A 14,917-nucleotide genomic window follows, 5' to 3' on the forward strand; every position below is an offset into this window, starting at 1 on the left:
TTTTTTTTTTTGGAATTTCCTTGCACCTTATTTAAAAATTTTGGGATCAGCATTTTTATACTAAGATTTAATTGGTCTTTTAATTAATCAAATCATGATCTTAGTTATACCAACATTCTGGTAAAAAAATGACTAAAAATGGGGGAAAAATCCAAATTACTGCTTCAATATCGGATAGAAATCGTATTGTTAATTGTAGGTTAAAATAAAGAGTCAGTGTTGTCCGCGGTGTCACATCATCAACGACAACACAGGGCAGCGAAAAATAAACAAAAATAAATAACACAAGAAATTAATTTTGCACGAGTATAAAAACTCGTGCGGGTGCCTTAGGGCTAAATATCACTAGTAAACGTAAGATCAGTCTTACAAAGATAATCTTAGTGATTTTACGAAAAGTCATTAAATCCTAAATTTCTCAACAAGTTGAGAAATCAAACTTGCATTATAAATAAATCAGAGTAAAAACAATAGATGCAACTCCCGTAGCCTAAATTTGAAGAGACAGTAAAAATCTTCAACAACACAGTTCTCACAGTGTTGTCTCTGATGTCTTCAACACGAACGGCAGCACGGGGACACTTAGTAACGACGACTACAAAATATCTTCAGAATCTTCGAATTCTTCAATGTGATTTTTTCTGAAAGCTCTCTGAATTCTCCTCTGAAGTGTACGTTTGTTTGTGCTCAAAAATCCTTTACTTATAGATGAGAGTCCAAGCATGGAAGGATTTCCTTGTAGAGTCATACACAATTAAGGAAATAAGTCTTTGTTAGGAATAAGATTCTTTTGAACACAAACAATAATATCTCGATAATATTTGATAACAATGATAACCAATAATTCCTTATCAAGATATTAATGAATCTAGGTAAATATCTATCTATAGATTTTCGATAAAAGCATATAATATTTAACCTATCATATCATATCTTGATAATATTTTATAAACATAAATCACTTAATTTTCTAATCAAGATATAATATTCATTCTACATAAATATCTATCCTAGTCAATATCGAGAGCATAGAATATTTATACTAGATCCTATCTTTGTCTAGAAGGCAAAATTCAAATACAATCTAATTAATCTCAAGGTAGAAATTTCAAGGAATTAAAATTCCTTTCAATCTCCCATTTTTTGCCTTTCTGGATAAAACTATCACAAAAAATTATAAACATAAACTCCCCCTGAGTTTAAAACACTTCTCCCCCTGAATTGTAAGTCTCCCCCTGAAGTGTTGTCCCTTGTGTTGGCAACACGACAGATAACATGGACAGTAACCCATGGGATTCTTGACTTTACTAAGAGAGATTCTGGTTATTTTTGTTTTGTAGGCTTATCATGGACGTGCCTGTTGTTGACGTCAGATTCCGACCACCGGAAGTCAATATGTCAGATTTATGTGAAGATTCAATTTCTTTGATCACTCAGAAGTTTGAAGATTATTTGAAGAGAAAAGACAAACAGAAATTTGGACAACAATCTAAGCACCCTAGTTTTCCTACTCCTGAAAATCTGTTGAGGGTGTCACCTACTCGAGAACCATATCGACCAAGGTATGTTGTTAATTATGAATCTAATACAAAGAATTTTGATTATATACAATGCAGGGAATGCAATAGATATGGACACTATGCAATTGAATGTGCAAATCGATTCCACAAAGGTATGGCTATGTTCTTGAGTGATGATGACTCTGACAGAGATCAAGAACAGAATGATGAAGAAGATCATACCTCCCTGGCTGCATTGTTGAAAGAAAAGAGGTGTTTTCAAGTCAACCCACTGGGTGTTGCCTCCGGTGTTGCAACACCAAGTCGCAACACCAGTGAAAAATCAGTTTTCTTGAATACATCTACTCTTGGTAATTTTGGTGATCAGGAAGCTGTCACTGATGATATAACTCTAAAGTGTGTACAGAATCTTTATGAGGAGTTATATGCTGATCGGATCAAACAGAACAAGTTGAACACAACTCTCTCTAAAGAAAATTTTGATTTGAAGTCTGCCATGGCCAAGCTTGAAGTGATTCTAGATAAGAAAAATATTGAATTCTGCAAGGATAAGGGAGAGCTTGAAAAGGTAACTCTAAATCTTGCTAAGTTTAATTCAAGTACATCTAAGCTTGATTTTATAATGGGTAAAAATGGTAAGGCTGGTCTAGGGTTCGTTAACAGAGTGTTTGAAGTTGGAGAATCATCAAAACCAATAGTGTTTGTGAAAGAAGGTAGCAATACTTCTAGCACACCCATTGTCGCTCCGCCATTCAAGAATTTTTCATCAAAAGAGCGTGTTCCTCCTCAAAAGCCAAAGCAATGGAAGCGCCATTTTATGTGTCATTACTGTTTCAAACCAGATCACATCAGGTCTTTTTGTTTCAAGATCAGGAATGACTGCATGTATTGGAAGTAAAAGCTGATGTTGCCTCCCGTGTTGCACAACACCAGGCGCAACACCACCAAAAATAGACCCACAACAAAAAAAATTTGGGTACTAAAGTTTGATTTTCAGTATTTTGTTGTTTATACTTCCTTGAAAACTAACATTGCAGGTCACTGGTACTCTCATAGTAGAAGATCACGCCACATTACAGGTTTGAAAGAACATCTCATGGACCATATTGAACAAATATGTGGTAAAGTGACTTACGGAGGTGGTGCAAAAGGAAGGATTGGTGTCAAAGGAACACCGAACGTGGAAGGAGTTTCAATGTTTCACAATGTGCTACATGTCAAGGGACTAAACTCAAACTTGATTTCTTTTAGTCAATTGTGTGATGATGATTTTCATGTCAAGTTTGACAAAAATACTTGTGAAGTTTTTGATAATGCTAACATATGTGTTTTGATAGGTACAAGATCAGCAAAGTACTACCAACTTGGAGACAAACTTGCTTGCAACCACATGAAAGTGGATGATCTTGATTTATGGCACCAAAAGTTTTGTCATGTAAATTTGGAGACATTGAAAAATCTGTGTAATTATGAAGCTATCCAAGGTATGTCTATTTTGGATTTTGGAGTTCCATATGTTTGTGGTGCATGCCAAGTAGGTAAGAAAACTCTCGTGTTGCACCTCGTGTTACAATACTTTGGGACAACACGGTGCCTTAAACTTTTGCATTTGGATTTAATGGATCCTATGGAACTGGAAAGCTATGGAGGTAAGAAGTTTTCTTTTGTGTGTGTTAATGACTCTCATGTTTTACACGAGTAAGATTCTTCAAAGAGAAGTTGGATATGTTTGATATTTTTAATAATTTACTCACAAAGATTACTAACCTACATAACTTGAAGGTTGGAAGGATCAGGACCGAACATGGTAATATTTTTGAGAACTCTTTATATTTTTGTGATAAGAAAGGCATATCACATGAGTTTTCTGCCCCAAAAACTCCTCAACACAATGGCATGGCCAAAAGAAAGAATATGACGTTGCAGGAGATGGCTAGGGTAATGTTGAGCTCAAAGAAAATCTCAAAAAGATTTTGGGCAGAAGTCGTGGATACAACTTGTCGTGTATTGAATCGAGTATACTTAAGGAGTGGTTTTACTATGACTTCCTATGAGATTCTCATGGGAAAGAGGCCAAACCTTAAATTCTTTCATGTTTTTGGCTGTATTTGTTTTGTTTTGAATGAAAGAGATCACCTAGCCAAATTTGATTCCAAAAGTGAAAAATTCTTGTCTCTTGGATATGCTTTGAATAATCATGCATGTAGAATGTTTAATATGAGAACTGGAGCAGTTATGAAATCTATTAATGTAGATTTTGATGATTTTGCAGATATCAAAGGAAAAACTACTAAGGATGATCTGCTAAAAATTTTCAGTCCATTGAAAGATTCAGGTGTTGCCTCTGATGTTGTAACATCAAGCACAACACTGGGTCCAACAGTGACTGAACCTGAGAATAATCAACCAAGCGATGATGATGTTGTTTTGATAAATGATGGTAAGGACATTTCAAGCAAAATACAAAAGAACAATCCATCATCACAGATTATTGAAGATGCTTCTGGAACAATGCAAACTCGAATGAAGGACAAAGTGGACTACCTCAAGGTGATTGGGTTAGTATGCTCGATTTTCATGTCCACAAACGAGGTAAGGTTGATTGAATATCATCTTGAAATTGGCTTCAAACGAGGTAAGGTTGATAAAACCTTTTTTATTCATAAGTACAAAGGTGAAATACCTGTTTGCCAAGTTTTTGTGGATGACATCATTTTTTGTGCTTCTTCTGATCAAAAGCATGTTGATAATTTTGTTGAATACATGTCTTCCATCTTTGAATTGAGCATGATAGTTGAGTTGAGTTATTTTCTTGGTTTTGATGTTAAGAAAATGCATGATGGTATTTTTCTGTCCCAAAGCAAGTAAGTCAAAATTTTGGTGAAAAATTTCTGTAATGAGAACACTAAAAGCATGAAAACATCAATAGGATCTAGTGAAAAGTTGGGTAAGAATGGTGTTGCGGCCGGTGTTGCCAACACCATGTACCACATCATGATTGGAAGTCTTTTTTACTTAACTGCAATTCATGCTGATATCATGTTTAGTGTGTGTTTATGTGCTAGGTACCAATCTGATCCTAAGGTCACACTTTTAAAAGAAGTAAAATGTATCTTAAGATACACCTCCGACACCTTGGATTTGAGATTGTGGTACACTAGGGAGACAAATACCATTCTTGTTGGTTTTACAGTGTGTTTATGTGCTGGGGTTTTGAATGATAGAACATGCACTATGGGAGGGTGTTTTTATCATAGAAATAAAAGTTTTTGTTCACAACTCCTTTGGATGAACCAAATGGTAGAGGATTATGAATTTAAAATTGAACCCCCCATTTGTGATAATTTGAGTGCGATTGACATTTCAGAAAACCCAGTTCAACACTCTCGCACAAAACCCATTGACATTCGGCGTCACTTTATTCGAGATTTAATAGAAAAAAGTGTGATTCGAATGGATTTTGTTGGAACTAATAACCAACTGATAGTTATATTTACAAAAGTTTTAGTTTTCGAGAGATTCTCTACTCTTTGGAGGTCTCTCAGCATGTGTGCATTATAATCATTTGCTGGTGTTGTCGCCGGTGTTACAACACCATAGACAACACTGTTGTTTTTCTTTTTCATGCATGTTTAGGATTTTAGGCATTTTGCATTCACTTTGTGATGTGTAGTGTTTTAATCTCTGTTACAGTGATTCGACTGATGCCAAGTTTTTCAGCAAAATTTTTATTAAACACACTGACCCTTGTTTATGGAACTCTGACTAAACCACTAAGTAGTTGAGTGATGTACGTGTATTCCATGTTCTTGTCTCATGTGAAAGGTGGTTTCGCAAATTCAGTGTTCAGCTTTTTAATAAGTTTGATGACCAATGTCATATGTACAAACTTTATCAATAATCGGAAGAAAATGGAAAAAGCTACCTAATTGAGTCCAATGAAGACTGTTTTTTTAGTGTGCAGGCTACCACTTCTGAAAATTTTCTGAAATCAAGGGTAATCAAGCTGCCTTTTCCATCTTTGATCTATGGAATTTTGGAGTTTCAAAGTTTTGCTTTGTGTGTTTGGTTAATGTATCTCTGAACTGTCTGAAGATCTGCAGGTTGCAGCTGATTTAATAAGAGAGAAGAGAAACCTTTACCTTCCTTGGTCTGAATCTACTGCTGCTCTTACTGGTGCTGATGTTGTTCCCGGTGTTGCCAACACGGGAGACAACACTGAAGAAACTGATGAAATTGTGCATACACCCTCTTCTCGGGAATTTTATATTTCTGTCATTCAGGCTCTCATGGCTGAATGATAGAAAAGAAGTTTCCCAAGCCCAGGAGGACTTGGATCATTATGGATCCTTCTTAGGTGACTGTCGTACAAGATTTGACATTTCTGGCCAAAAAGGGGGAGAGAATGCACAAGATGAGGCTGGTCCATCTGGGACTAAGGACGATGAGGATGAGGACACTGAAGATCAGGAGGGATATGATACTTATCAATTTTAGGATTGATTGGTGTCACCCCATATTTTTTTCCTTATCTCATCTTTGCTTTAATTTTTTGATTATTATATCTGTTTTTGTTTTGCTCTAGTTATGTGCTTTAATTGCTCTGATACCACTTGATAGAAATCGTATTGTTAATTGTAGGTTAAAATAAAGAGTCAGTGTTGTCCGCGGTGTCACAACATCAACGAGAACACAGGGCAGCGGAAAATAAACAAAAATAAATAACACAAGAAATTAATTTTGCACGAGTATAAAAACTCGTGCGGGTGCCTTAAGGCTAAATATCACTAATAAACGTAAGATCAGTCTTACAAAGATAATCCTAGTGATTTTACGAAAAGTCATTAAATCCTAAATTTCTCAACAAGTTGAGAAATCAAACTTGCATCATAAATAAATCAGAGTAAAAACAATAGATGCAACTCCCGTAGCCTAAATTTGAAGAGATAGTAAAGATCTTCAACAACACAGTTCCCACAGTGTGTCTCTGATGTCTTCAACATGAACGGCAGCACGGGGACACTTAGTAACGACGACTACAAAATATCTTCAGAATCTTCGAATTCTTCAATGTGATTTTTTCTGAAAGCTCTCTAACTTCTCCTCTGAAGTGTACGTTTGTTTGTGCTCAGAAATCATTTACTTATAGATGAGAGTCCAAGCATGGAAGGATTTCCTTGTAGAGTCCTACACAATTAAAAAAATAAGTCTTTGTTTGGAATAAGACTCTTTTGAACACAAACAATAATATCTCGATAATATTTGATAACAATGATAACCAATAATTCCTTATCAAGATATTAATGAATATAGGTAAATATATATCTATAGATTTTCGATAAAAGCATATAATATTTAACCTATCATATCATATCTTGATAATATTTTATAAACATAAATCACTTAATTTCCTAATCAAGATATAATATTCATTCTAGATAAATATCTATCCTAGTCAATATCGAGAGCATAGAATATTTATACTAGATCCTATCTTTGTCTAGAAGGCAAAATTCAAATGCAATCTAATTAATCTCAAGGTAAAATTTCAAGGAATTAAAATTCCTTTCAATGTCAAATTTTGAGTGACTAATGAACCACACGGGAGATGAGATGTTATCTAAGAACGTCCTCTTTGAAGTGCATGCATCCAAAGATAGATTGAAATAAACCCCAAAAATATTGGATATCAATTAATATGATCCGGTCAGGTCTACATTTTTCAGTGAACCGCAAATATGAAGAAAAATATATGCACTTTTAAACATATATGCATTCTTGAGATTAGGGGTGTTAACGAGCCGAGTCGAGCTCGAATAGCACACTACTCGAGCTCGAGCTCATATTTTATTGCTCGTGCTTGATAAAAGTAGTAAAATATGAGCTCGAGCTCGAGCTCGATTGTAGTTCGAGTACTCGAGCTCGAGTTTTTTATATTATATATATATATAAATTAAAAATATATAAATAAATATTATATTATATATATTATAAAATAAATAAATATATAAATATAATAAATAAAATAAAATTAATTAAATATTATAAATAAATATATAAATATTATAAATAAATTAATATATAACTATAATATTATATTATATATATTATATATTATATTTATATTATTTTTTAATATATATATATGTGACTTATCGAGTAACTCGCGAGCTACTCGATCACATAGTTTCAAAGCTCGACTCGAGCTCGATTGTATGTTCGAGCTACTCGAGCTCGAATCAAGCTTTGACCGAGCTACTCGCGAATTGTTCACGAGTAGCTCGGCTTGTTTACACCCTTCCTTGAGATATTATGCTAAAATTTCCTATCACGACACGTCTTGACGTCATGTTATAGCATATAAGACACAAAATGGATTACATATAAGTGGGAAACAAGTTTCTATACAAAAATCAAAGTAATTGTGGTAACCAAGGTTCTTTTGATTATATATTTATAAAACGTTTTTATAAAATTATTTTTTAAAAAACTTTTTATAAAATATTTTTAAATTTTTTTAAAAATAAATGTGTTTGAAAACTATTTTATACAAATATTTTAATATTGTAAAATTAATGTTGTTCATCTTTTTCTTTCATAGTTTTATTTTTAAAACATTTAAAAACAAATTTCAAGTGTTCTTCAAAACCTATACTTAAAAAACAATTTTTCAAAAATATTTTTCCTAAACATTTTATAAAAATCTTGTCCAAACACCTATTTTAAGTTTTTTTCCACTTATAAAACACTAAAAATATTTTTAAAGTATATGTCCAAACAAAACCCAAATGATGATAAAAATCGTTTATATACAGGACATGCAGATTTTAAAAATTTATCCATTGATACATCTATATAAAAACATATAATGATGATGAGTACTGCGTTGCCATAATGGACAAAATCTGATGCAGCTGTACTATCCTCAAAATCTCAGCATCCATGAAAAATGGCCCGACACTACGTACAGATTCGTTTCATGCATGTAATGAAATCTGATAGAATTAAGCCGCCGGAGAGAAAAATAAATAAATAAATGTTAATCAAGATCAGAAAAATATATATATACAGGGGGAATCTTCTTCTTCATCATAACGGAAACTGGTACAAAGTAGTACTTTAATTTCTCTCGAGGCTTCTTGTATTTTACCTTGAGTTCAAATTATTCATTTATTTGTTAGTTTTATGTAAGGACCCGATATGCGTATGTTAATTAATTTGTGTTTTACAAATATGTATTAATAAATATCGATATATAGACGATATTAAATTGCATATTTGATTTATAAATCACACAGGAGTTGAAATAATTTAAATCGGATCAAGATCCAACCCCGAATGAAGAAAAGAAGACACACATTAAACTAATACATATCTAATACACTAGATATGGATATACATATACAGATATATGATAAATAATATATATTAAACAACACCGTTTCTCTCTCCTCCAGATTTGCGTCGTCTGCGTCGTCTTCTTCTTCCTTTTCATTTCATAATTTTTCCGTCGCTTCAAATGCTCGTATCTCCTTCGTTTTTGGCTGGATTTCAAAAGTAAATATAATTCCGGAATCCTCACAACGAGAGCTTTCTTTTGGTACCAATATTGTAAGGTTTTCTCGCGTCGTTCGAAGCTCGAATTCCGACAGCCGTCGTATTTGCCGCCCCTAGCCGCCGTCCGATCGTCGCCGGATTTTAAGGGGTTGTGGTTTCGGTTGATTAGACCTCTAATTCGAATATTTGAGGTAGATTTCGAGATTAGTGTTTCGAATTTTGGGAATTTTGATTCGATTGACTTTCGATAATTGATATTTGATTTATTATTGGTTGTAGGTATTATATCGGACTCGATTGGAGGTATTGGCTATTTTTCAGAAATTATTGGAGCATTATTTCGAATTTCCAGATTTATTTTATTGGGAATTTTGAATTTTAGAAGTGTTGAAATCAAGTTTTAGATGTTTTGATGTGTTAGAATTGATATATATAATATTTAAAAATTTTGGGAATTTTCTGAAAATATTCAGAATCTGAATATGTTGATATTTCGACTTTTAGAGTCATTTATCGAGATTTAGACATGGATAGGATGACTGAATATGAAATATGAATATTTGGAACTGTTAGATTGATTTTTAGACTTAGTTCCGATAATTGTCAGATTTGTAAACGAAAATAGGAATTGATGTGAAATAAATGGTTTTTCACAGGATTGGAGTATTCGAATATTACTTGAGATATTTCTGTGGTAATTAAGTGTTGGTTGAGGTACGTATGAGCTGTTTATATTACGACGCCTATAATGACATGTAATGATATTAAGTATTTTGTAATGAGTGATAACGTGTTTTATGTGCTTACGTGGATTATATGATTGCATTCACTCATTTACAAGTTTACATAGCACGTTGAGCTTTGACTCCTTTGATTGCTATTGATATTGATCTCTTGAGATATATTGAGTCATCATGGAGCGAGTGACATTGTTTTAGTGCACTCCTGAGATAGCATGAGGCACGGACAGGTAGCTCCTGTCGCCCTCCGATGCTACGTACGACACTCCTGATGACAGCATGAGGCTGGACGGGTCGCTCCTGTCACCCTCCGATGCTACGTGTATAGATTAGCAGTGATGATTCGAGGTCTGCTGCGTTTCTGGCACGGGTGGCCACTGAGTTTATTGTGATACGATTATTTGGACTCTTTTTGGTATCCCTTATTTCATTGATATCTGTCACGCATTACATTGAATTTCATTGCATTGTACTTGATTTTATTCATGTCAGTTATATTTGTCGTAATTTTTATAGTTCGTCGTACTGGGGTCCGACCCCTGTTTTCTTTTTATGCTGTGGTTGTTTGTGATTCCATAGCAGGTTATCCAGGGGGATTTGACGCATCTGGTGGAGCGTCATCTAGTGGTACCCAATGAGGCGAGCGTGGAGTCGAGTTCCCAGATATATGTATATATATCAGTTTAGCGAGTTTTATATTTGCCGGGGTGATGCCCTGTGTATCTGTATAAATAGTTTTGGACCTTGTTTTGAATTGTTATTTGTGTGATCGAGCCTTGCCGGCTCTGCATGTGTTTAGTCCTGGCCAGTGCGGCTATAGGTTTGTAAATTGGAGTTGTGACTCTATTTCCGAGTATATATTGCTGGTTGTGTTGTACAGGTTTTTGGGATGTCCTATTTACGAATAGGTCATGCCGAAATTTCTGTAGGCCCAAACGCAAATTTTTAACTCGTTTTTGCTGTTTACATTAATTAATCCTGGTTGTTTGATCATTAAATATTAAATCAGGACACGGGCCCTTTCACTTTACGAGAAAATTATTTTTTTGATCCTGTATGTTTGTCATTTTGCGATTTTAGTCATTTATATTTTTAGATTTCAGTTTTAGTCCGCTATCTTTATTTTTTTTTGACAATTTTAGTTTTTTTTTCGACGTGGTGTTGACGTGACACCAATTCTGCTGATGTGGAGCTGACGTGTACAGTGTCACGTAAGCATTTTTGAATAAAAAAGACCGAAATTACCAAAAATCGGAACATACAGGACTAAAACTGAAATATAAAAATATAAAAAACCAAAATCGCAAAGTTACAAACATACATGACCAAATTTACAGTTTTTTCCTCTAATATTGACCCTTTTACAACATGCTTGTTTATCTTGTTCAAATAATGGTTTTTTTTTTAACGTATATATCATGATGTTATACCAGTACTATAAAATCTACTAGCTTCAAATTTTAATTAAATGAAATTTTATAAATGTAAATACTTATTCATATTATAAATTAAGTGAGAGATGATGTAGAAGTGGCAGTTTCTGTTGCCTGACCTGTTAAAAGTAGCTACCTAGCTAGCTAGGCTTGTGTAATAATACATTTTCTTGGACGATGCTATTTATGGTACGAATTCACGAAAACGCCATTCTGAATCGTGACGTGATTTGAAGACATATTAGACCTTTCTGCCAAAGATTCCATTAAAATCAACTCTGTAACTAAATATATATATATTGTTATTCTTACAGCTGTTCTGAAATATGATAGTGGTCATCAACCAGGTGATTTGCCATCCCTTTCATTTGACATAAGAATACGCGCGCTCAAAATATGTAAACATATTCTTTCACAAGAAGCAATGTAAAGATATCTCCTTTTTAAAAAAAAAAAACATAAATAAAGATACAATCACGAAACAAGCAAAACGGGCTTATATGTATATACAACTCACTTTTTAAAGTATACACCAAACTTTCATAATTTGGCTGATATTCGAAATATATTACAGATACTTTGGACATGATCCCATGAAAAAATCGAAACAACGAATTAATGATCATTGAAAAAAGAATACATGCAGCTCCGTAGGCAGTAATTATATATTTAAAAAAAAAAATGAATTGAATTAAAGCACTCGTGATTAAAGGACCTGACGTGGGTCGAGACCCAACTGCTTCCTTGTTTTGCCCACGTACAAATCTTTGGATTTGATCAAACCTGGAACAACTCCAATTAAGGTTGTCAATGGATACTGTGCCACTGCATCGTTTCTTCCTAGTGATACAATAACCTTATCCGAGCTCGGCTTGTAGACCGACATCTTGCTTTCTTTTCCGCCTGCGCTCAGCAAGAGTTTCACGTTTTTCGCTACAATCAGAGCATGTTTCTGTCCCAAGTAACCTTGCTTCAGTTCCTGGCAAAGCAAGAATTAATATTCGATATGATCATCAGATACAAAGGGATCGAATGTGATCATGACATTCTTGACATTATTAAGTTTTTGAAACTGCAGTATTAATAATGCATGCATGATTATCATATAGACAACAACAAAGGAATCCAAGACTCACCTTAACGTCTGTTATATCACCGATGGCGAATATGTTCTTGCACCCTTTGACTCTAAAATTCTCATCCACCTTCAAGCGTCCAAGTCCATCAATACTCCCCTTCAACATAGTCTCACTCAGCCAGGCTGAACCGGGCTGCTTCCCCGTGCACACAAGTACGCAATCCGCTTTGATAGTTTCTCCGCGCGAACTCACGTAGCTTTTGCTTCCCAACGAAATGTTGTCTAAATCGATTGATTGTTGCAGTTTCACTTCTACTCTCTTCGACTTGAGCCACTCCAGTGTTTTGCTGGCAGCTTTCGGGCCGATGAACTCGAGCAACCTCGATCCATTATGGACCAAGGTAACCCTTTTCTCAGGGAAATCGACAGCTATTTCTGAAGCTAGTTCGACTCCCGTCGGGCCACCTCCCACGATCAGAATTGAATCAGAAGCCTTTATTTCTTTGTTTTCTACATACAGATCATACAAGATTAATATTTGAGAAACCATATCTTTGCAGCTGCCTAAATAATGCATTGTACCAAATATTATAATTGATGACAACGTTATAACTTAAATATTTTAAAACTTTAGCAACCTAAACACCATGCTTCAATCTTTGTGGTTACCTGATTTGTATTGTTCAAGTCTTTCTGATCGTGTTTGTGGCAAGCGGTCGTCGTGTCCAGTGGCTATGACAAGGTAGTCATAGACAATGAGACGGCCATCTTCTGTCAATACTTGAGAGTTCATAACGCTTATGGCTTTGGATACAACGACACGCCCATTGGTGAGATAATCTCTGTGATATATAACTGATCTTTCAGCAAAAGATGGCTCCACCATTGATCTTAAGCTCGCCCATGGGATCTCGAAATAATCCTTCCTATGTAATATTGGTACCGTTTACATGATGTTTATAGGAAGAAATTAAAATATTATATACTAATCAAATGTAGAAGAAGCATGGATGATAGATATACTACTTAAGAGGATCAACCAAGAATGAAGGCAACATACATTTTCTTATGTATTATATACTTGTGAATATCTATGTTTCTCGAGATAAGACAAAACAGAAACAACCCAGAAATAGATTGATCAAATGAACTTAAAATTTGTAGGAATCTCTCAACCACTGACTTTGCATAGCATGATTTGGTAAAACACCAATCACCTGCAATCAGAGGAGTACTGAAAATTCTTGATATATAAAGTTCATCTCTTAAAATTTAACCAACCCCAGATCTATCGATTATTCTTAAATACCAAATACCCACAACGAAATCCCGACATACCACTCGAGTGTCCGGGCATCTAATGGAGGCAAAGTTTTTAACTTTCCATAATCAATACATGTGGTGTGTGCACAGATTGTTACGTACAGATCAAGATTTCTACTACTACTGATTTTCTCAACAAATAATAAAGTCATCCGCATAAACAAGACGAAGGAGGGATGCTATCATGGGTATATAATAAGTTGACTTTGGATCAGCGTGCAGCTAAATATCGACATGATCCCACTGTAGCCGGATCAAATTCTGTATAGAAGCAAAACTATTTCAAGAACAATACGTCTTCTAGCTATTGGTGCAATCAATATATATATACTAAAGCAAAAAAACAAGGACACCACAAGTATTCAGAGATGGAATTTAATTTAACCCCTGATCCAATCATATTCCAGCTACGCCTACTTGAAAGCAAAGATTTTAAAAAAAAAAGGCCTTCAAATACAGTACTAATTAAAGAAAACAGGGGAGTAAACAAGTAAGTCCCAGATGCTAGCTAGCTTACGGATCAATGAGAGTGACATCTGCGTGAAACTGAAGGGATTTAGCAACAAGAGAACCTGCCACGCCGCCGCCTACGACAACCACCCGCTTCCACACACCTTGCCAATGTTCCGGCGGCGGCTTCATGATCTCCTCCATATCCCACAATATTGCTCCCCTGAGTCAACCCCTTAGCTATCCCCCTTGTCTGTAAATGTAGAACTGATAATGAAAACTGTGTGTTTAATTTATGCGGGAGAAATTGGACCACACAGAAAGAATTAACAAGGAATTCATGAAGTTGGTGTATTACCAGGTCTTAATTTATATATGGCATTTAGATTCGCGGTATAGTATTTGAGCGAGTAATATAGGAAAAAGAAGAGGAATGATTCGCCAATGATTCATCTTATATTACGGGGTGAAGAATAGTAAACGCCTCTTGTGAGTCAATTGTTGAAAAGTCAACTGCACATACATATATATATATATGGGTTCAACTTAGAGACATCAAATTAAATGTCAACAGGCAAGCATGATTTTTTTTATTTATTTTATTTTATTTTATTTTGACAATGGCAAGCCTGAATTTTGTTTATTGGATATTTCAGTTTTTGGGCCATTGCATCTTTGTAGGTGTATTTTCTCTAATATGTTAGTTATGATCGAATAATGGAAATTAACTTTCATATTCTATTTACTTCTAATTTTTAGATAATTTATTTTGAATCAATAGTTTTCAGGGTTTATAGAATTTTTTGATATGGGATT

The 14,917-nt window shown here is 34.5% G+C and overlaps 1 protein-coding gene across 1 annotated transcript; it reads right to left on the minus strand.

Annotated features, from left to right (window-relative positions):
* Positions 1-11,713: 11,713 nt before the first annotated feature.
* LOC140891066 (uncharacterized) lies at positions 11,714-14,520 on the minus strand. The gene is made up of 5 exons (XM_073299322.1): positions 14,460-14,520; positions 14,169-14,354; positions 12,998-13,254; positions 12,387-12,838; positions 11,714-12,229 (listed from the first exon to the last, which is right to left on the minus strand). The coding sequence occupies exons 2-5, from the start codon at positions 14,303-14,305 to the stop codon at positions 11,957-11,959; spliced, it is 1,119 nt and encodes a 372-aa protein (XP_073155423.1). The 5' UTR covers positions 14,306-14,354; positions 14,460-14,520; the 3' UTR covers positions 11,714-11,956.
* Positions 14,521-14,917: the final 397 nt, after the last annotated feature.

Source organism: Henckelia pumila, chromosome 3 (genome assembly GCF_033568475.1).
Source record: "Henckelia pumila isolate YLH828 chromosome 3, ASM3356847v2, whole genome shotgun sequence".
In the NCBI taxonomy this organism is placed as follows: Eukaryota; Viridiplantae; Streptophyta; class Magnoliopsida; order Lamiales; family Gesneriaceae; genus Henckelia; species Henckelia pumila.

What these genes read in the sequence shown, in the direction of transcription:
- LOC140891066 (XM_073299322.1), bottom strand. Translation starts at nt 14,305, where the DNA reads ATGGAGGAGATCATGAAGCCGCCGCCGGAACATTGGCAAGGTGTGTGG. An exon ending in GATGTCACTCTCATTGATCC is followed by an intron (nt 13,255 to 14,168) that starts GTAAGCTAGCTA and finishes AATATTACATAG; the next exon opens with GAAGGATTATTTCGAGATCC. An exon ending in GTGATATAACAGACGTTAAG is followed by an intron (nt 12,230 to 12,386) that starts GTGAGTCTTGGA and finishes TTGCTTTGCCAG; the next exon opens with GAACTGAAGCAAGGTTACTT.